The sequence below is a fragment of the Maylandia zebra genome, linkage group LG17 (assembly GCF_041146795.1).
Source record: "Maylandia zebra isolate NMK-2024a linkage group LG17, Mzebra_GT3a, whole genome shotgun sequence".
NCBI lineage: Eukaryota > Metazoa > Chordata > Actinopteri > Cichliformes > Cichlidae > Maylandia > Maylandia zebra.
Window position 1 is genome coordinate 38,324,128 of NC_135183.1, and position 23,135 is coordinate 38,347,262.

Here is a 23,135-nt window from a genome sequence, read left to right on the forward strand (position 1 = left end):
TTTTTTTGTTTGAGGTGACGGCGGGGGTAAGTGTAGTTGAAAGTTGATGTTTCGCTCAGCGTGGTATCCCCTGCAACGGTCTGGTGGTTGAGCTTTCAGTGGGGGCTCTTGGCTGCTGTTGACACTAACCCCCACTGACCCCATTACAAACGCATACACACTCGACTGAAATACACGCTATACAGAAAAGGCCTCTCGCTGTGCCTGTTTGTACCTTTTCCATTATCCAACTGTCTTGTGAATTTGTAGCAAAGCTTGGAAATGTCGTAAGAAGTGAAATACTGCTCAGGTGTGCTTCCAGCTGGGTTGAGGCTTTTCGATTTGTCTGAACTCGAACGAGGAGTTCAGAAAACGCATCAATAAAAAGTTAGTCTTTCGAGAAGTCGAGAGTGAGTTACGGTCAGTGAGTAAAAGGTCGTGATGGAAGGTTATTTGAAGGACATTTTTCATGTTTTGTTACTTATAGCAAAGAATCATTATCTTTGTACCGTCCTTATAGTACACTTTTCTAAGAGAGCACTGCACAAACGTTTCTCTTTACTGCAGTGACCACTGTCAAAGAAACTGTCCAGATGGTTTTGCACGGTGCATCAAAATCCAACAATACGTTCCTGCATTCACATTTCCCCTAAATTTCGAGAAGATCACCAACACCACCGGCTGAAAAATGCCCCAAATCGTGACAGAGCCTCCCCCGTGTTTCACTAAAGGCTGTAGACACTGGCTGTTCTACCTCTCTCCACACCTCCTCCTTCAAATTTGGATTCATCGCTCCATATCCACTGCTGCCACTGAGTTTTAGTCCAGTTCTTGTGTAATTTGGCATACTGCAGCCTTTTCCCCTGTTTCACTTCCTTAAGAATGGCTTCTTGACAGCCACCCTTCCACTGAGACCATTTCTGATGAGGTTTTGGCGAATTGCAGATAGATCAACTGAAGTTCCAGATGCATCTCTCTGGTTTGGTGTCAGGTCTTTGCTGGATTCTTTCCTATTTCTTAAGGACATGACTTTCAGCTTTAGATAAAGTTTTCAGGCCTCCCACTTATTCTTTTGTCCTCCACTTGTCCAGTTTCCTAAATTTCTTTAAGGACACTCTGCACTATTATTTGACACACTGTGCTGAGATATGTCAGGTTTTGGCTCTTAAGGAATCTTTTTGCTTTTTGCGTTATATTTTGGTATTTTTCATAGTTTCAACAAAATAAATTACAAATTATGTGTTTTGTGATAAACTGCTAGTAACAACATACTTAAACAACATGCTTGAATGATTCACGGGCGAAACAAACAAAACCACTCCACTGAAAATGAACAATAAAGCAGCCAAAGTTCAAAGAAGAACTTTGAAAGATCTCAGAAAACCTGGAGAAGTCTGGCTGCTGCTGGCTGGTTGCTCAGGACTTTTGCACAGTGCTGTGCATTTCCCTGGATTTAGGTTTTTAGCATTTAGTATTTACACATTTAAAACATGATTATTAACATCCAAACCGTGGAGAACTAGTTTCAGTCTTGTGTGTTGGCCTGCTATAAGACTACGATGGGAAACACTGCTGTAGAGCGGACAGACTGGCAGCTAAAAATACCGGGCACGGAAACGCTTCCTGAACCAAACAATGAATTACCACACGTGCATGTTTGCACACACACACACACACACACACACACACACACACACACACACACACACACACACACACACACAGACCCTGAGCCTACTGACAGTGTAAAGTGAATAAGCACGTTAATTTTTGCTCCATGGAGGATGGATAATGGGATACAGAGGAGAACATTATTTGAAATGAAAACACAACCTGTGCTATTACGAAAGCAATGTGGAGGCTTAAAGACTCCACAGGAGAGTGAATGGATAGGGACACTCTCACCAAGTTCCTTTTCATTTTGAGGTGGGCCACTATGAGGCACTTGGCCTTCTAACGTGCAGTTGCACAATCAAGTTTGTTGCTACAGACTCAGGATAGTTTACAGTATGCTCTTGTACACACCGAGGACAAAAAACACGTGTGCATATTTTTCTGCTCATTTTCAATTGACGCTTCCAATGTTTTAAATGTGCCAGCTAATCAAACCGAGATAATATGCTGAAAAACGATATTCAGTAACACAGCCACAAGCATGCATGTGTTGAGTTTAAAAGGCTGCTTTAATCATGTGACAGGAGGCAAATCTGTGCCAAACGCATTTAGTACAACTAGTGCAAAGATCTCACTTCCTCTGATCTTTTTTACATTTTTGTCTTTGGTTTGACTCTGCGGTCCTCACCAGAGACGGGCAGCAACGCAGTACTTTTTTCAGGTAAGGAGTAAAGTAAGGGATTAGCATTGCAAAAAAAAGTAATTAGATTACTGTTACTTTCCTATAAGCATGCAACGTTACTGTGCTACTAAAGTGTGATTTTGATTTTGAGAGTGTACGACGTTCGTGGCAGCAACAGACGTGTGCAGATCAACAGTGGATAATATGGAGTGATGGAGAGAGTACGACCGTGCAGCGTTTAAAGCTTGGAAGTACTCAGAATACTTTGAGTTTGATTCTGTAAAAAGCGACAAAAGCATTAGTGTCCACTGCACACTCTGCGTGGGAAGAAAACGTCTTTGTACAGCGAAGAATTAAACTTCAGCTCTGAGCGAGCAGCGAGCACGCTGCCACAGGAATGTGACATTCACTGACATGTTGCTGTGTTTTACTTGCATCTATTTGAAAGAGTGAGTGTAAACACAAAAAATGATTTTATTTTAGATGCTGGAATATGCAGAAAATAGGTTTAAATGTTAAACACATTTCTTCAAGTCAAAGACTGTTGCATATAATTTAATTTCTGCTTGATATATAAAGTTAAAAGATTAAAATTAATAAAACAAGTTTTAAAAAGAGACTTTTTCATATGATTCAGTTTTATATAATGGATTATGGAGAAAAAAATTACAATTGGGCTGAAAGGTCTGTTGCTTTATTACGTGTTCAGTTTGGGTAGCATGTTTTTAAAAAGTAACAAAATTACTTTTGAAAATAAGCAATCAATAAAGTAACAGGATTACTTTCTTGGGGAAGTAATCACTAATAAGTAACTAATTACTTTTGAAAATAAGTAATCAGTAGAGTAATGGGATTACTTAATGGAGAAGTAATCAGTAATCAGTAATTAATTACTTTTTTCAATTAACTGGTCCTCACTGCTAACTCTGGAGCCAGAGTTTTATGCAGGTGAAGTTGATTTACGGCCCTGCAGAATCTCCATAGACCTTAATAAATGCCATCATTTGCATTTGTACTTTTATGCTATCACAAGACAACTGTAACTAAACTGTTGCTATTAGCAGTGGCTAGTGGCAACTAGCACTAGCTAGTTGCTGTAGCTAGTTGTTACAGCAGCTAGCTACAGCAACTAGCTACTGCAATCCCACTTTGAGAAAGTTAGATAAACTTTACTATTACCTTCTGATTAACAGAATCCGACTGATACAGGATTTCTACGGCTGATATTTAGAAAAGATATATTATATTCAATCATTTTTTTCTTTCTGATACGCAAAACATAAACAGCCCTCCATTAACATTTGTTATGTGAAGTTATTCATTTACTCATTTCCACGCTGCCCGACTCGGCTCGGATTAGCTGGTTTTTGTGTTTGCGATGTTTTAAACACAAGTTGTGAACAGATACGTGCAGACTGCCCTCTGGTGGACAAACTATGCAACATCAACACTGATAACAGGGTTGAAGGATGTTTCTCCTGTCTCTTCTTTACTTTTTAATTTTCATTTATCGACCATTATAAAGGCAGATACCGCTCAAAAAACAGGCAGATAGATAAGATCTGCTGAGGAATCAGTTGTGCTCCATTGTAGATGATTTGGTCTGTGTCAACACAATGTGTAGGTAATTTTCAAGGAAGGTGTTTTTGGCAGGCTATAGCTTTGGGCACTGCGCAGGGTATGCTGCTAAAAGAAGACGAACCCGGGCATTCGCTCCTATTTTGTTTAGGGGTTAGGACTGTTTCTTGATGTTTGAGGTAACGGGACAATGAGGGGTTGGTTATATGCTTAATGTTCCTGGTAAGTCTTGGACCAAATTAACAAATTGGTATGATGTCATAGCCCAAGCTTGTGAGTGTGTGTAGTATTTACCTGAGCACAGCGTCTGTGGTTTTCACACCAAACCAGGACTTGGTCACTCTGAAAAGAACAGAGAGAATGAGGAAGGATTAGAACAAACACAGACAGAGAAAAATAAATCGTGACGTGTTTCCTTCCCCACATTCAATCCCTTTATGTGTGACTACTGCATAACGCACAAGGAGACAGAAAGCAAAATATTGTTGCTTAAAAGGTCACTGACAAAATTACATAACCAGCCATGCGAACAGACACACACTCCACCTTTCTCTTATTTAGGTAATTATCCTCTGGGTGAAAAATGACTAAACATTCTAGGTTTGCGGCTGCAGAACCAGACAGGGACAACGTCACTCAGCGAGATGTATGGTTATGTGTGCATCTGTAAGTGTGAGTGTTGCACTCTTCATTGCTGAGTGAGTCAAGACCACCGGTAAACACGGCTGCTGTAACCAATATGACAGCGGTATCCGACATGTCATGACCACACGGACAAAAATAAAAATCAACCAAACCAACCCACCCTTATCACACAGAGTTTTCCCTTATTTGACTCTGTGCACCGTCTAGACAACAACTATACAGAACTAATGAATCTATTTATTTTGTATCATTCATGCAATGACACTTCTATAAATTCATAAGAATGGGCGAGAGGCTACGTACACACTGGGCGGGCTGCCAGTCTTCCATCATACCTTATTTTAATGCGCACTGTCGATGAACGGGTCTGTTTTCGTACATAAGGCACACCGGATTATAAGACACATTAAGCAGAACAGTCAGACCAGTTAAACTTACTCAGCTCATTCTTCTTGCTCCTCCACTTCTGTACTATCGATTCATTAATGTTGAATTCTCTTGCAGCTGCTCTATTCCCGTGTTGTTGCAGTATATTAATGACTAACCTCGTGTTCTGGATGGATTATCTCAGTTGTTCTCCTGACTGAAGTTTGGTCCATTTACAACATCCTGCCATGCGATTGCATTTGTCCCTAACCATCGGGAACCCTCATGTTAACTTTTATCGAATGGAAAAAAGTTAGCGTTCATCCTCCAGCTTCATTGTGTTTATGTTATGCTAACATAGCTGTGTCGCTAGCGATCACGTAGCACATCATTATATACCAGCTAGCCCAACTTCAGTAACCCTACAAACGTCACTGCTGTTTAGTTTCCTGTCTTCATTTATGTTGGAAGTGATAGCAGAGCTGTACGTTTGAATTTTTCAGAAATCTCTCAGTCAGAACATGCTATATCATGTTTAGGTGGAAGCTAGCGAGCTAACTTCCTGCTAACTTCTAACTCCGTTAAATTCTGTTTTCATGGATGCCTGGATGTTAAACTTAATTGTTACACCTGGTAAAGCAGCAACGCTGATCATTTTATTAAAGATGAAAGAATTTAGACAGTTTTTAACTCTCAGTGATGCTGCAGTGATCATTTGACTTTGGAACCTGAAGTAGACGGAGTTTTGGACCCAGATTGGGGTCGCAGCAGATGGCCCCGCCCCTCCCTAAGCCTGGTTCTGTCAGAGGTTTCTTCCTGTTAAAAGGGAGTTTTTCCTTCCCACTGTCATCAAAGTGCTGCTCATAGGGGTTCATATGATTGTTGGGTTTTTCTTGGTATCTATTATTGTAAGATCTACCTGTACAATATAAAGCGCCTTGAGGCAACTGTTGTTGTGATTTGGCGCTAGAAAAATAAAATTGAATTGAAGTGAATAGATTACTCCGCCAGGCTTCTGACTACGGTAGCCGACAATCCATCAAGCGGTGCGGCTTCGTAGCTTACCAAAGTCGTACTAAAACATTTTTGACGGATTTTTGAGTGTCGTGTACCTCATAAAATCGGTTCGAGGTCAGTGAGCACAACCAGAATTCATACATAAGGCGCACCGGATTATAAGGTGCACTGTCAATTTTTGAGAAAATTAAAGGATTTTAAGTGCGCCTTGTAGTGCGGAAAATACGGTACTTTGGATTGAACGTGGAGAACTATTATCCATGAACACAGTGTGGCTGTTTCACAGTGTGGCTGTAACTACTCACAGACCCCCTTTTGAGCCCTTAAACTGGCGTAAAAACAAACTATTAAGTTTTCATTTGGCTTTTCTGCAATAATTCGAGGATTTTGAGTCATTTTGATGCCTTTAAATAGCAATTTCTACCAGCTGTTTTGAGCTTCCTTTGGCAGGATAGTCAGTTTTGGCACAACAGGCGGCCCTTCCCTCTGAAATGCTTTGTCATCATCAGAAAAATCATGAAGCCTTTGTGCACCTTCAAAACAACTATTATAATACTTGTGTGTAACTGCCTGTTGTTATGTGGCTATGCCTTCAGAGAGAAAGACTGAGCCTCTAGTGTGTGTTGGATAAGCCCCCTTAACAACTCTTAAACCCTCTCCTGAGTGAGCTGTATTTAGCCTGAACCAGCTCAACTCTTTGCACACACACACACACACACACACACACACCCTTTTCAGGGTTTTAGGTTAGCATTTGTTCTTCTGGTATTATGAGGGCTATGGGGTTATAGTTAAGGTGACAGTGCTGGGGTTAAAGGTTAGAGATTAGGAGTTAAGGGATTTCACGGTACCGAAGATGCTGAACTGACGCTTTCGCTTGTAACGCTCAGAACGGATGCACATTGTTATCGATGGATGGAGGGTGACTTGTGCAAGCACTAAGCCTGGAAGTGAAGAAATTACTGCCACTAGATCAGTCATGGGTGATGAAGGTCTTAAACCTGAGACAGACTTTGAAATAAAGTGTTCAGACAGGCCTGTCAGACAGTTAAATGCTGACTATAAGACGGGGAACACAGCTCCAGATTCTTGTTTTACATCTCCAAAACCAACAAACCGCAAGTCACCTCAGATTTCTAAAGAGACCGTCCATTGAGTATATGTGTGAAAATGATTAGAGCCCCAAATTCGACATAAATTTTGTTTGCCTCATTCCTCTCATACTCTCACGCCGTGCACTGCTACAGCTGCTTACTGCCTCACTTGTCCAGCTGTTGGCAGGAGTGAAGAATTGGTCAGCTTTCAAGAAAAAGACACAATGAATAAGATTGAAATGAAGATTTTGAGCTAAGCTTGAGCAAAGCTTCAAGGTTTCCCAGTATCTATAAGTATCTAAAAAAAAAAGAGGTATTCCTGACCTCTGACATTATACCTCCGTGATCACTAAATGACTAATGACGGGGCAGACACCCTTGGCTTAATAGTAACCTGTGCTGGAGGTTTAAAGGGATAATGCTGCTGCACACCAGCCTTTAAACGGCACAGAAGAGAGAAGGAAGGCAGAAGCAGTAGCACATTACAGTAATTGTGTAAACCCCAATGAATAGATTAGCAACAAGTCTGTGGGGAACAATAAATGCAGAGAAGAACAGATGAGGCAGAAACGAAGGAACCGGTGTCATGGTACCGCATAGAGACACGGAGAGAAACACTTCCCTCCTCTGCTGACTTCTAAGCTTGCTAATACTGTCTGCAGTACAAAAACCCTGTTGCTATGGATACACATCTTATAGTAGCTTCTTCTTCAGTCTCTCAACATTACAACTTTTCAAGATAACATCTCAGACTGATTCTGTTTGAAAACACAAACTGAATGTGAGCCTGGAAGTTTAGACAGGTTCACTTTTACACTCAAGTTAAATTTATTTAGATCGCAACAATTGATTTACAGCAACAGCCGCCTCGAGGCGTTTCGTATTGTAAGAGAGAGAAAACCTCCGCAATCTGATGGTGGGGCGGAAGAACTCCCTTTTATCAGGAAGAACCGGGCACAGGGAGATGCAGCTGAATGACGATGAAACAAAAGGGAGTGCACACTCTGAATCTACACTGAAGAACATAGGACGGCTAAATATCTATTTCTGCATAAATTCAGCGTTGCAACATTGAGGTGTATCATTGAAGTGTAAGAAAATATGCTTCCATTCAAAAACAAAACAGGAAAACCCTTATGTGCCCTCGCAGAAATACTACATGCACTTCACAAGGCAGGTTTGTTTGTGTGACTTTTACTGGCCAATATTAAATCTTACTCTGTGAAACATTTTTGCTCGATGAGTCCGAGCTGTTATGCTACCACGTACCCAAAAGGCAACTCAGATATCCATTAGTGCAATCAGTTGGTGATGTTCAGTGCTGCTACCTGCTGCTAGGAGTACTTTCTGATGGGTTGTATAATTTACCACTTTTAATACTTTTGGCTGTCGTTCTTCACATTTCCCAGAAGCTCTTTCCGAAGCTGCCAGATGAATTTATATGAACTTTTGGGTATTAGGCTAGTTTTTAGCAAGAACCTAATAATGACAAGAGTATGGGTGAGAGAGAGAGCGCTGTTATCTGGTCTATTAAAGCTGCTGTAAGTATGAACCTTCCATTTCTTCCCGTGTGATTTCTGAACAGTGGAACAAAATGATAAGTGCAAATCTGTCAAGTTTGTGCTGTTTTCTTAGCAAACACACACCATGGATGGATATCGGTTGCTACGAAGTATTTGATGTAGGTATATAGGTAGTCCAAAGTTTTATGTTTTTGTCAACATCACGCTGCTTTGTGCTGCTTATAGATCCTTAAGCAGGGTTGTTTGAACATTCATGCACCATCAGAGGGATTACAGAAGCGGAGGATTAGCCTCTTTTGGTCACCCTGTCACTCCTTCTGTGTTTCATTTGGACTCACTGCCTTTCCAAGTCTCTGCATTTCTGCCAACTCCTGTAAAAATGACAGGAGAGGACTTAAAAATGACACCGATGATAAACTATAGATCTTCCAGCGAAAGTACCGAGGACAGCTAAGTATCTCCAGATTTTCACAGAGGAGATATAAAGCCGTGTTCCCCCCTGCTGGCCTCACATCTTCATCCTCGCTCTCAATCTTTTTCACGGTATCGTTCTTTTTCCTGTCTTCTTCATGCCATAACATCCTTCCAGTGTCAGTCAATCCACTTTAGAGCCTTCTGTAGTCTACACTCACACATATGGATGCACACACATATGAGCTAATCCCAAGTCGATTTCATGGGACATATTTGCTGTCAGAGCCAATTAAGCCAGTTTAGATGGGTCTGTGTGCCGTATGGCCATTAAACGGTGGTCAGAGTGAGGTTTCATAGGGTCTTGGTAAGTGTATGTATGTGTGTCTGCGGCAAAACAGCTGCACATGTTAAAAAAAAGTCTGAGAGAGAAAGAGGAGGTGGACTTGCATGAGATGACTAGAAAAGGAGAAAAGAAGCTGGATGTGGGCGACTGAGAGGAAGTAAGAGAGAGGGAGGATACTGAAAAGAATAAAGAGACAGTCAAAAGAAGGTGAAATGTGGAAATAAATATTAGTTAATAGGAGGAGACTGGAAAGGATGGGGAGTGTTGTGAAACAGGATGCTGTTCATCTGGCTAAAGTTTCTTCTTCAAGGATATTTTATAAATGAAAAGCCAACATTCAACACAACAAATCCATCAAGACGGAATATTGTAAAATAAAGATACAGACTTCACAAAAAGGCCTCCAGCTGCTTTTTTTAATGAAGTCCTACAACAAGAAACCATGCTCATATATATATATATATATATATATATATATATATATATATATATATATATATATATATATATATATACACACACACATACAGTGGGGCAAAAAAGTATTTAGTCAGCCACCGATTGTGCAAGTTCCCCCACTTAAAATGATGACAGAGGTCAGTAATTTGCACCAGAGGTACACTTCAACTGTGAGAGACAGAATGTGGAAAAAAAAATCCATGAATTCACATGGTAGGATTTGTAAAGAATTTATTCGTAAATCAGGGTGGAAAATAAGTATTTGGTCACCTCAAACATGGAAAATCTCTGGCTCTCACAGACCTGTAACGTCTTCTGTAAGAAGCTTTTCTGTCCCCCACTCGTTACCTGTATGAATGGCACCTGTTTGAACTCATCATCTGTATAAAAGACACCTGTCCACAGCCTCAAACAGTCAGACTCCAAACTCCGCCATGGCCAAGACCAAAGAGCTTTCGAAGGACACCAGGAAAAGTATTGTAGACCTGCACCAGACTGGGAAGAGTGAATCTACAATAGGCAAGCACCTTGGTGTGAAAAAATCAACTGTGGGAGCAATCATCAGAAAATGGAAGACATACAAGACCACTGATAATCTCCCTCGATCTGGGGCTCCACGCAAGATCTCATCCCGTGGGGTCAAAATGATCATGAGAACGGTGAGCAAAGATCCCAGAACCACACGGGGGGACCTGGTGAATGACCTGCAGAGAGCTGGGACCAAAGTAACAAAGGTCACCATCAGTAACACACTACAACGGCAGGGAATCAAATCCCGCAGTGCCAGACGTGTTCCGCTGCTGAAGCCAGTGCATGTCCAGGCCCGTCTGAAGTTTGCCAGAGAGCACATGGATGATACAGCAGAGGATTGGGAGAATGTCATGTGGTCAGATGAAACCAAAGTAGAACTTTTTGGTATAAACTCAACTCGTCGTGTTTGGAGGAAGAAGAATACTGAGTTCCATCCCAAGAACACCATACCTACTGTGAAGCATGGGGGTGGAAACATCATGCTATGGGGCTGTTTTTCTGCCAAGGGGACAGGACGACTGATCCGTGTTAAGGACAGAATGAATGGGGCCATGTATCGTGAGATTTTGAGCCAAAACCTCCTTCCATCAGTGAGAACTTTGAAGATGAAACGAGGCTGGGTCTTCCAACATGACAATGATCCAAAACACACCGCCCGGGCAACAAAGGAGTGGCTCCGTAAGAAGCATTTGAAAGTCCTGGAGTGGCCTAGCCAGTCTCCAGACCTCAACCCCATAGAAAATCTGTGGCGGGAGTTGAAAGTCCGTGTTGCTCGGCGACAGCCCCAAAACATCACTGCTCTCGAGAAGATCTGCATGGAGGAATGGGCCAAAATACCAGCTACTGTGTGTGCAAACCTGGTAAAGACCTATAGTAAACGTTTGACCTCTGTTATTGCCAACAAAGGTTATGTTACAAAGTATTGAGTTGTATTTTTGTTATTGACCAAATACTTATTTTCCACCCTGATTTACCAATAAATTCTTTACAAATCCTACCATGTGGATTCATGGATTTTTTTTTCACATTCTGTCTCTCACAGTTGAAGTGTACCTCTGGTGCAAATTACTGACCTCTGTCATCATTTTAGGTGGGGGAACTTGCACAATCGGTGGCTGACTAAATACTTTTTTGCCCCACTGTATTACAATAAAATAAAAGACAAAAAAAGCAATCTTAAGTTTTTCCACTTGTTGGGTCTTAAACTTTCAGTTCTGGGATCCGCAAGAAAAATCTGTCACGAGAGACCCATCAGAAGCACAAGACTGACCCTCGGAGTAGGAAACACTTGCGCTAAAGGACTTCCACATGGTTGCTGCTGCTGATCTTTGCTGAAGGAAAAACAACCTGATATTAGCCTTTAAAATAAAACACGACGACGCGTGCACGGTCAGCGTGCACGCACGCAGCTGCACACACCCGTCAGTGTTTGAAGGGGAGAGAGATATAAATCACACTTCTGCCAGATGCAGTGATTAAAAAAAAAACAAAAGTGTGTGCAGGAGAGACAGAGGAGGAGAAAGTGTGTGTGTGGGTGTGTGCTGTGGTCAGCGCTTGTGGTGAGGTGCAGTAGAAAGTCTCTTTAACATCAGGCATTAACTCTGCTAATCACACCCAGATGACCAGAAGCAAACGCGGTGATGGTGTACGGCTTGTTTGTGTGATGAATATATCATGACTAACGTCCACTCAACACAATATAAAGTTCTTCCCAAAAGAACAGCCTTGAGGTCCGAAAGCTTCCCGACAGAAGCCCCATGACTCATTGTTGTGTCCACCTTCGAGTTCGTGGCGCCCTACATCCTGTAAACAACAAGCGTCAAAACAAAGGGGATTTTATTACATTCCCAAATCTTAAAGCTTTCTCCTTCTCCTTCCGTCAGAAACTGGGGTTTAGACGAGAAGACTGACAGTATTCAAACTAGGAAGCTCGCCAGTGAGTTAGCGCAAAGAGCGTAAAAACAAAGAAAACCAACTGTCTGCCAACCTGTGTCAAGTCTAGTCAAGTCAAGTGTAGGGCTGCCACGATTAGTCGACTAGTCACGATTAGTCGACTATCAAAATCGTCGACGACTGATTTAATAGTCGACGCGTCGTTTGAAGCTTTGTAAGATCACAAAAGACGCAGGAATAAGTAGCAGGATTTAAGAGTGTAATAACGGACTGAAACAGAAGATGGCAGCACTGCATGTACAAGGATGCCAGCTGCCGTTAAACCCCGAAGAAGAAGAAGCTGTGTCCCAGAATTCATAGTGCAGCCCAGCGCAGTTTCCAACAATGGCGGCAGCTAGTTAGTTTTAATATTACTCTTATTATTCTTTCTGGGTCACAAAATAAACGTTTAACATATTTTCAGGCGAGAATGTAGCTGTGTAAACCTCAAATATCTGCTCAGTTTATCAAGACACCACATATTTTCAAAAGCGCTCCGACGTTTTCGGAGACGTCTGTTACCCACTAGCTCGATAGCGAGCCTGGTGCAAGGCTCACTAGAGCCGTGAGAACACCGGACTCCCGGCAAATCATTTTCAAACCCACCGCCGTCCTTCGCATATCAGGTTAAACATGATATATAAGTCAAATGTAATAAACTATCATCTTGTCTTTATTTTTAGTTAGCACAGACCTTAAACACTTAAAGCTGTAAGCTAATGATAGTTATATAAGAGCAGATGCTGCTGGTGCAATAAGCTGTACGTTTTATGTTGAATGGATGATGATCTGATTAATCGACTTCTTCCTCCTAGCGTTTTTCCCGCTCAGTTGCAGGGTCCGCTTTTCTGCAAAGTCGTCTCCACTTGGGTCGGTCAAGGGCGTCGGTCAGATCGGCTTCGATCTTCTTCACGTCGTCCTTGATTCGGTCCATCCATCTCCGCTTTGGTCTGCCTCTAGGTCGACGTCCTTGGGGGCTGAGCCGCAGTGCTGTTCTCACCACTGAGTTCTCATCGCTCCGTACCACATGTCCGTACCACCGCAGCCTCGCTTCTTGCATCTTATCTGTGATTGGCGTGATTCCCATCCTCTTTCTAACGTCGGTGTTCATGACGTGGTCCCATCGTGTTAGGCCTAGGCACCATCGCAGCATCCGCATCTGATTAATCGACTAATCGCAAAAATAATCGCCAACTAGTCAACTATCAAAATAATTGTTTGTGGCAGCCCTAGTCAAGTGGCTTTATTGTCATTCCAACCATGTGCAGTGTTACAGTACATGGTGCTACATATAACAGACCATCAACACAGGACAACATAAAGTGCAATGTGCAAAAATTGCAACAAAAAAAACAAAGTGCAACAATGTGCACAATGTGCAAAAAAGAACTTGGAGTATAACGGTGTGCATGTGTGTTTCTGTGGAGACTTTAGAAAGTTATTGTTCCTAACACTGAAACACACCTTAGAAGGCAGGTTATTGGAAGAACTATCCATCTGTTACGATCTATTACAGCCAATTCGATTAATGAACCACGGGGAGCATCCAGCAGGAAAAGCAAAGTTGCAGTCGAGCACTGTGGCAGCGTGCCACCTGTTGATTCTTCAGATATTTACAACCCTACTGAGTAGTAAACTCGTAGTTTCAAAGCCGGGCAAGCTGGGGATGGTCTTTAAAAAGTGATCTTGTGAATCTCACAAGACTCCAGTTGCCTTGCAAGGTGAGGCCATACCCAAGCCAGTATTTGCTCTTTGTTTGTCCCAGACGTACGTGTGACATTTATCTCCTTATCAATGGAAAGGAGTAACAAGGGGGGGAAAAAGGATTTAAGTAGCACATATAAAATATCACGACAGTCTAGATGTGGCAAAAGAGTCTTTCTTTCCAAAGCTGCAACAAAGCCATGCCCTCAGAGCCTTGCCATTCCAGCTGTGATTTACTGTTTTGGAATTTCTTGTCCTGGTTTCAGGTGAGAGTCGCTCTTACACTGCCACAACTTTATCACCATCTATGCACTGATCAAATGACAGGGCAGTCACAAAGCTGCACTGGCTTTATCTTTGAGGCGAATCAAACAAGCCTTTGTTTCCTGCCGTCGCTCACCCGGATGCCTGTCTCGCTGCATGTCAGTCTACTTCTATAGCCTACGTATCAGTTCACCGAGTTGTCTGTCTTCACCTGCGTCTGTCACACCTGCTTGCCTGCTCTCCTGTCTTTCCATCCCTCTGCCCATCTTCACGCTTGACCGAGTCTGCCCACCTGCCCTTATCTCCTCGTCTGTCTCCGTGCAACCTGACCTGACCGTTGTCTCTGGTCTTTTTCAGAGCGTGACTGGTTGGCTGACCGACCTTTGGGCCGATTAGAGTTACCTACCGCAGCGTAGTCGGGACAGATGCACGCATGCGCACACTTAGACAAGGATGCACAGGGAGCTCGTTTAACCTACCGCCAGCCCTTATCCCATCAGCGCCACAGCATGTGAGCGTCTAAGAACACGGGCTAATCTGAGCTACTACGTATGTGTAAAATAATTCACCTCTTCGGGCAAGACGGGAGTTTTTCGCTTATTTTAGGAGCTTACATCAAGGAGGAATCTGGGAATATGACAACATACCAACATGTTTATATATATATTTAAGTGTGCTCTCTCACACACGAAAGAGCTATAATTACACTATTACGCCATACAAGGGAAAGTAGTGGAAAACCCAGAGACGCAGCATAAAGAGAGGTGTAAATAGAAAACTGGTGACTCAAATTCTAGTGGCTACACACTAGCCACACACACACACACACACACTGAGAAAGAGCCAAAAACACAAAGTTCACCCACATGAAGCCAGAGGAAGCAATGTGTGTGTTTGTGTCTGAGTGTGGTGACTGAGGAGGATGAGTAAAGCTCGGTTTGTCTTTACTGATGTCGTAGTTGCTGGAACTGTTATCTAAAGGCTTTTTTCTTTTTTCTAGAGGGAATGAATGCTCTAACATACTCCTACCCATCAATCAATCCGTGTGCTCTCTAAGCTGTCCTATAATAGTTTCGAGGAGTGATGCAACTCTCCAGGATGTGGCTGAGAAGAAAATTTGTTTCCTTGTTTCCTCAGAATTTTGATGTGCTTTTTATTTTGGTTTAAACACACAGACTCTTTTTAAAACCTCTGAGGCTCTGCGTCCTTTTCCTCTCTGATTTCTTCTAATCACAGTCTGTATATAAAAGATGGATGTAGTTTGTGTCGTCTGGGTTTTTTGGAGCCAGAGATGACCGCATTTAAACGAATGTATAACGTGCTAAATTATAAGTTGATGCTAGCAAGCTCAGTTAGCAAGGTGGATGTGGAGATAACAGCCAGTTGGTGTTGGTGTATAAATAAATCAAGAATCAATCAATAAAATCAGTGCATTATTGATTAATCTCACATTTATTTTTAATCAAACAGACTCTACAAAATGTGTCAAAATAGAAAAAAATGTCAATCCTCACTGTAAAGATGTTAGAAACAGAAACGAACAACAACAATAGGGCTGCCACAAACGATTATTTTGATAGTCGAATAGTCACTGATTATTTTTGCGATTAGTCGACTAATCAGATCATCATCCATTGGACATAAAACGTACAGCTTATTGCACCAGCAGCATCTGCTCTTATATAACTATCATTAGCTTACAGCTTTAAGTGTTTAAGGTCTGTGCTAACTAAAAATAAAGACAAGATGATAGTTTATTAAAGTTTAATGAAATTTGCAGATTGTTTCGGTGAAGTTTAATAAACTCCTTGCTATCTAAAATATAACAGGACACCGGAGTAAATTCTGGAGCATCTCACACTTCTGATAATCAGCTGTCTGCTTGACTTTATTCAGCTGTGTAAAAACTATAACTTTAATCTCAGCCAAACCGATTTACTCAGGAACAAATAAAATACTGAAAAAAGCCAAACAATAACATTTTGAAGTTATCTAAGTGACTTATATATCATGTTTAACCTGAGTAGCGAAGGACGGCGGTGGGTTTGAAAACGATTTGCCAGGAGTCCGGTGTTCTCACGGCTCTAGTTAGCCTTGCCCCCGGCTAACTATCGAGCTAGTGGGTAACAGACGTCTCCGAAAACGTCGGAGCGCTTTTGAAAATATGCGGTGTCTTGATAAACTGAGCAGATATTTGAGGTTTACACAGCTACATTCTCGCCTAAACGTTTATTTTGTGACCCAGAAAGAATAATAAGAGTAATATTAAAACTAACTAGCTGCCGCCATTGTTGGAAACTGTGCTGGGCTGCGCTATGAATTCTGGGACACAGCTTCTTCTTCTTCGGGGTTTAACGGCAGCTGGCATCCTTGTACATGCAGTGCTGCCATCTTCTGTTTCAGTCCGTTATTACACTCTTAAATCCTGCTACTGATTCCTGCGTCTTTTGTGATCTTACAAAGCTTCAAACGACGCGTCGACTATTAAATCAGTCGTCGACGATTTTGATAGTCGACGTAATCGTGACTAGTCGACTAATCGTGGCAGCCCTAAACAACAATCTTTATTATTATTATTTTAACTAACTGGTTAATACTTTTGGTATACACCAAAGTCTTCTACAGCTCAAGCTAACATCCTCAAATGATTTAAAAAAGCCAAAGATTTTTATTTTAATCAGTTATAAGAACCAAATTTTGTGCAGCCGGACAAAATGATTCCAAGAGCCAGAACCATTCAGGTGGCCGAGCAGGAGCCTGACAACAACGAGGCTGGGCAGACAGCTGGTAACAAAGGAGACAAAGAGCCCCCCCCCCCCCAAGAGCTTGGTGGCTAACCTTGAGGCCAATAACAGTGAGGGAGCCAGTGACAGGTATGAAAGCTTTTTGAAGGGCAGAGGAGACGCCTGGAACCCACAGACTGAGACCTACACCCTCAGAAAACCCTTTTCTTCTCTTTGCAGCAAGCTAACAACCATTGTACTGGTAGAATAAGGAGAAAAGACTGGAAATCCTCAAATTCAGGGAGGAATATGTCTACCAGGTCTATGTTTTGCTGTTTTGTGATATGTTGGAATTATTAAGACGTGAGGACCCAGATGCAAAATGCTAAGAGTCAGACGTCAATGAATAAAAGGCGAGTGATTTATTGAGGGGATTAAAGTCCAAAAAACAATAAATCCAACATCAAAGTTAAACAGAATTCCACAAAAATGCAAAGCTACAAAACACAATGGATCAAATATAAACAGCTTGGAGCACCAGCACAACTAGGCTTCAATAATATCAGAAAAAATGAACTGAACAGAAATCAGAAACAACCTGACACAATTCATGAAACTAGGGAAAGTAATAAAACCAAAGCAAAAGACACAAACACCCGACTCAGAAACTGGTGCTGAAAAATCACCTGGTTTCATTTGAATCACTGAATTTGCACATTTGATTCTTGCACACTGGTTCATAAAGTTTAAACCAAATGTTCCCTTTCTCACACCTCTGGTCTAGAACACCCACACACACACACACACACACACACACACACACACACACACACACACACACACACAAATGCAAGCATCTAAACGGTAAAGTCATCCAGAGGCCACCCTCATTACTCAATGCACAGGTGGCGAGGGTCTTTTCTGGATGGACAAGGACCAGACCAAACCTCGGTTTTATATGTGAGCATATGCAACCCCCCCCCCACACACACACACACATACACACGTTTGTCTGCACACCTCAGAGCCATTGGGGCTGAACTCTGTGGTTAATGACTTTCCCACCCACTACACAGCATGCACATGTTGAAGCCGTTAACGATAAGTGGCTTTTCGAACTTGGTAACGTCCTAATGTCCCTGTTAATCTCACATTCCTCACTACAAAGGCCCCAGTACACAGCACAGCAATCCCTGCAAGATGAGCCATTTTGTGAACTATTAAAAACCAATAACCAAAGTTTTTTTCGGCCTACCTTTGCCCCACTAGAGTATTGACACGGGCCGACTTCAATCTGAGCAACATCAACATCATTTGGTCAGAACTTCCTGATGAAAACCACGTGGAGAACAACAGTTCAAGTGTAGATCACAAGGTTGTTGTTGTTTTTGCTTAATAGTGCAGCACTCAGCTGCTTTACTCTGCACTGCACCTTTCTCTTTTGGCCTAGCTTATCCAAAAATCATTGTAACAACACAGCACTGAGGGAAAAAGACAGGAGGGCAACATTTATTAACAACTTGTAAAGTGCACGTTAGAAATGGCTGCATTGTGTATTTTCTACAGCAAGACAGTCAAATATCACGATCTGTCCTAACTGACACACTGAGTGAAATTAGTACTTGTGGCTAAGACTACATCTGGAAATCACCTGCAAAAATCATTTTGTCCATGTTATAATTTTACATTTTAAGGTCACACCTTCTTCTTTTAGGCATAATTAACAAATGCACGGACTGGTTCAATACGTTCCAATGAAAAATGTTTAGACTGAGCTTATGTGAATATATAAAGTGACATATTTGACAAAATAATAAAACTGTGTTATTGTAAAGTGACCACAAACAAAACCTCGATATTGATTAAGACTGGTAGCGCTGCGGTGGACCCCCCCTCCAAAACAAACAAACAAACAAACAAACAAAAACAAGCAGTAATTGTAAACATTCAACATAGTACATATATAATTTTACTTTTGTACGTTATCTCATATTAGACCAACTGGACTGGGTTTTCACATCAAGCCGACCGGATTAAATGTTTCTCTGTTTATTTCAACGGTTTCTCGTGCGTTTTGTAGGCTATGACACCGGTGCTCGTGCGGAAGGTGACCCTCAGGTGAAAAACACACTAAAACAAAGGATTTGGGGCAAAATGCTTGTCCGTACCTGGAGGTGTCTGAAAGCAGCGGTTAGCTGGGTCATGTGCAGAGTGAGGCACCTGGATGTGCATCTGGCGCTGTTCGTTTTCTCCTGAACATCCTCCTGCTCCGGCGAACTCCTGCGAGCACAAGTCACCGCCAACATCGCGCAAAGCAGCACCAAACCGGCCCGACGAACTGACATTACACCGGAAGCTAATACAAAAACATACACAACAACAACAAAAAGATTTTTCCCTCTCGTTTCCTCTTGTTTCGAAGGCGTCCTCCTCTCTCTGACTTATAAATTCAGAATGAAAACATCCGAGCGCCGCTCGTGCCTGCGCGCGAGTAGGGAGTGGAGCGCCTCCGCGGACACTCCCACCACCGGTACAAGTGCGGCCACGTGGAGTTATAACGTTCTTCATCCTCATTATCCTAAATACCGTCATCATCCTCGGCAACGTCGTGCACAAGCGGCAATAATTACTATCGCCGCTGCTTCTTCCGATGATCAGGCCAGTGGCATGCGCGCTTCTTCACTTTCATTACGATTTTTTCTATTTAATTTTACAGTTTTTGCATCATTTGTTTTCATAAAATTGACCAGTAACCCTCAGCGTCATCACACGCACCAGCTGTTAGTGCTGTAGGCGTCAGTGGTCAGGTTTACTTCAGGCCAGCACTGTGGAGAGACCAGAGCGGGGTCTTTTTTAACGTGTTTCTCCTGGAAAGTTAAAATTATGACGACAAGAAGAAGAAGAAGAAAGTGGTTGATTCCACTTGGTATTCAGCTTGATATTGTGCATCACTCTCATCACACTGAAACACGTTAATTCTAATCCAAGCAAGCATCCAATCAGTTTAATTACATTTTATTATCATTGCTTTAAAACATTAGATATGCACATAAGTATATTTAATCATTTTTATCCCTTTTTAATATTCTTGCACGTGTTTGTAGGTTCAGGTGCGGAGTTATCGTCATTATTGTTGTTGCTTCACTCATGGTTGTGCTTAATTTTATCAGCTTCACTTCCAACATAATGATCTTTATTTTCATCATCACCATCATCATCATCACCACTGTTCTTAGAGTCTTTTTGACGACCACTTTTATTCTGCTGTGAAACAAAAACAAGAAACAAGAACACCAAGATAATCTTGCTGTTGTCATCAGTGCTCTGATAGTACTGCCTTGTTATGAGGGCAGAAACATAATAAACAGGCCAAAGTTTACTTTAATGTTCTGTTACATGGTTGCAAATATCAGGCATGCAAACAAAGCAAAAGGAGCAGAATGAAAGTCCAAAAGTCCAAAACTAAGACTAAGGAATGCAAGAAGGCGATAAGGACATATAGACGATCTGTCAAATGCTTAGTGGACAAGTGCTGGTGAGGAGAGAGGCGGGTGGATTAGGTGACAAAGTAGCACAGGTGGTAAAGGCAGAGTTTAATTATCTGAATAAATTCCTGGTCTCTCCCGTATCACTGATATACCTTTATCATCAATACTTTTCTCCCTTTTCATAAACATCTTTTTATATAATCATCATCCTCGTCCTAAAAAAACAAAACTGAAAATTACATTTAAAAAAACCTCAAACTGGATCCATCTGACATGAGGAGAGGTGCTGCAGTGAAGTAAGAGAAAGCATTTATGGCCTAATGGTTTGCATGGCAGGGTATAGTTTTAGGCCTATTAACACTTTACCATTACTACTATGAAAAACAACCTTTCCTTTATAGTCTGGGAATGCTCTCCAAGGCTAATTACTGAACTAATAAAAGCGCCTTTATTAATGGGAGCAAGAATTAAAGAATGTGTTGAGGTAGGTGTCTGTCACACAGCCAGTCAGTGTGTTAGTCACCACTTTCTGACAGAAACCACGGAGCCAAGTGGGGTTTTCTAGGACCGAGGCCAAGTCGAGATGCTGAAGACAGAGAGTTGAAAGCCCTGTTTGTTTATATGAGAGCGTAACCCAGCCGAGGAGTCATCTCTGCTGGCAATGAAAAGCAGAAAGAATCACCTAGCTTTTGATTTAGATGAAATGGACTTGTATAAATATTTAGTAAGTACTGGCAGGACTGTTTTTGACCCTGCTGTATAAAGCAGGCTTCTCATTCTGTGTCGTACGGAAAGGCATACATACTGTAGGTTGGTGTAATGTCTTGGCTTATTAACCATTTTATGGTGATGTATTTATAGACATTTGCTTCTTTTAGTAAAACGAAAAGAAAAACACTAAAAGATATTTCATTTATTTTCATGTGATTTATCTTTAAAATCAAAGAAATCCAAACACTGCAGAAATCTGAGCTAGCATTGTTTTTTTGTAAGTTTCTTTTTTAGCATTTCTTCTTTTTGAATGTCACTTAAATGGCTCATTACTTAAAAGTACTCGTTACAAATTCAAAGCTCAGCTACTAATATGTATAATGTGTTTGATCATTTCAATGAAAGATCAATATTTCTTCCCAGTTTTTCATTTGAAGGTTTCAAGGAATGTCTTTCCAAATGTCCAAGTAGATACAGATTGATGATGGTGAGAGAAAGTGAATGAGTAATGTGGTGTGTGAAGCCACACTGTCCATATCATTATATATGCTCACACTTATCTCAGACAACCTAAACAGCTGAAGTGGTTTTACAGAAAGTGTCAAATCAATTTCAGCAGCAGTTTCCTTTTATCTACATCTAAAAATAACATTTATATAAAACACCCAGCTCGTGTTTCTGAAGAAACCATTAGCGGTGTAAAACCTCTCACCGACACATACTCAAACATCACACGCGTGTGCATGATGCACATTCTCACACACCACAGAGGCATTCACCGGCTGCTTAAAGCTACTCGATGTCAGAAGCCATACGTGTTTGAACAGAGTGAGAGAAAGAGAAAGGCAGAGATACAGAAAGCTAGCAACAGGTAGAACAAGTGTGACACGGAAACATTAGACATGTTTCCATTTGTGTAAGAGTCATTTTTCCTCTGTCAGTGCGCCCCAGGGCAGCTGTGGCTACAATGTAGCTTGCTATCGCCAGTGTGTGAATGTGTGTGTGAATGTGTGTGTGAATGGGTGGATGACTGAATGTAGTGTAAAGCGCTTTGGGGTCCTTAAGGACTAGAAAAGCGCTATACAAATGCAGGCCATTTACCATTTCTCTTTAATGTTCACAAAGAAGTCAGAAGTTTTTTTAACACTAACGGAATCTGTGCCATAAGAAGCCCTCTGACGATGAAGTCTCGTGAATCTGACATTCATCGTACCACATAAACACATTTTATCCCAACTAAACCCCTTCAAAATCACCTGCCTCCATGGGACTACAAAACAGAGGAACCGTTTCCAGTTTCAAAGCTAATCTTCACGTATTTAACATGTCACTGATCTAATCGAAACACCGTCATCTCCTGAATCCCTGTGCATTTAGCCATTACAGTCGCAATTCCATGTTGTTATCGTTTATGTCCAAGACTACAGAAGTGGTCAGAGATTATTCCTGCAGCTGGCACTGCTTACAGCTGATCTGACGCTGGTCGCTGACTCTTCAGCAGCAATGTTTCTCCAACTATGGTCCAGCAGGCCAGAGACAGTTCATTACAAACGCCCAGGAACAAAGACAGAGTCTTTTTCTTGAATACAACAGTCATACTGCACCATGAAAAGCCTCTGTTGCAAATTTGAATATTGCGTTCATAACTAGAATTTTTTTTGTACCTAAAACAACTCATTTGAATAATAGTTGATGGGATTGCTACAAAGCAACATATCGCACTGAAGTATATGTTATTGTCAGATATAGTCTCCATCATCATCATCATCATTATTATTTATTATTATTATTATTATTATTAATATTACAGATTTTATGCCTAATGGCATTGACGGCTGCTCTCTCCATGTCTTCAATGGATCTTGAACCCCTCTGTTTTCCTTATGTAGTTTCTTAGCATGATGGCTTTCCTGCAATGTCTAACATATTATGAACTACAGTTGTAAATATATGATAATAATCTGGTGCAAATCCTCTTCAGGTTCTGTTGGAAAATATCTCGGTCAAATTCAAACTTAATGATTTAAAAAAAACCTTTTGATCTTGAGTTACTTATTATTTTACAGAT

The 23,135-nt window shown here is 41.5% G+C and overlaps 1 protein-coding gene across 3 annotated transcripts in view; it reads right to left on the reverse strand.

Moving 5' to 3' along the window:
• anos1b (anosmin 1b) overlaps positions 1-19,379 on the reverse strand; it is a 54,335-nt gene extending 34,956 nt beyond the window's left edge. For 2 of the 3 annotated variants that reach the window (XM_004553838.3, XM_004553839.3), the window contains exons 1-2: positions 19,037-19,379; positions 4,148-4,195 (exon numbers count right to left, since the gene is read on the reverse strand). In XM_004553838.3, the coding sequence (XP_004553895.2) occupies positions 4,148-4,195; positions 19,037-19,213 (225 nt within the window). In that variant the 5' untranslated portion in view covers positions 19,214-19,379. The remainder of the gene's footprint in view (positions 1-4,147; positions 4,196-19,036) is intronic. The other variant, XM_004553837.3, reaches the window with a different exon arrangement.
• Positions 19,380-23,135: the final 3,756 nt, after the last annotated feature.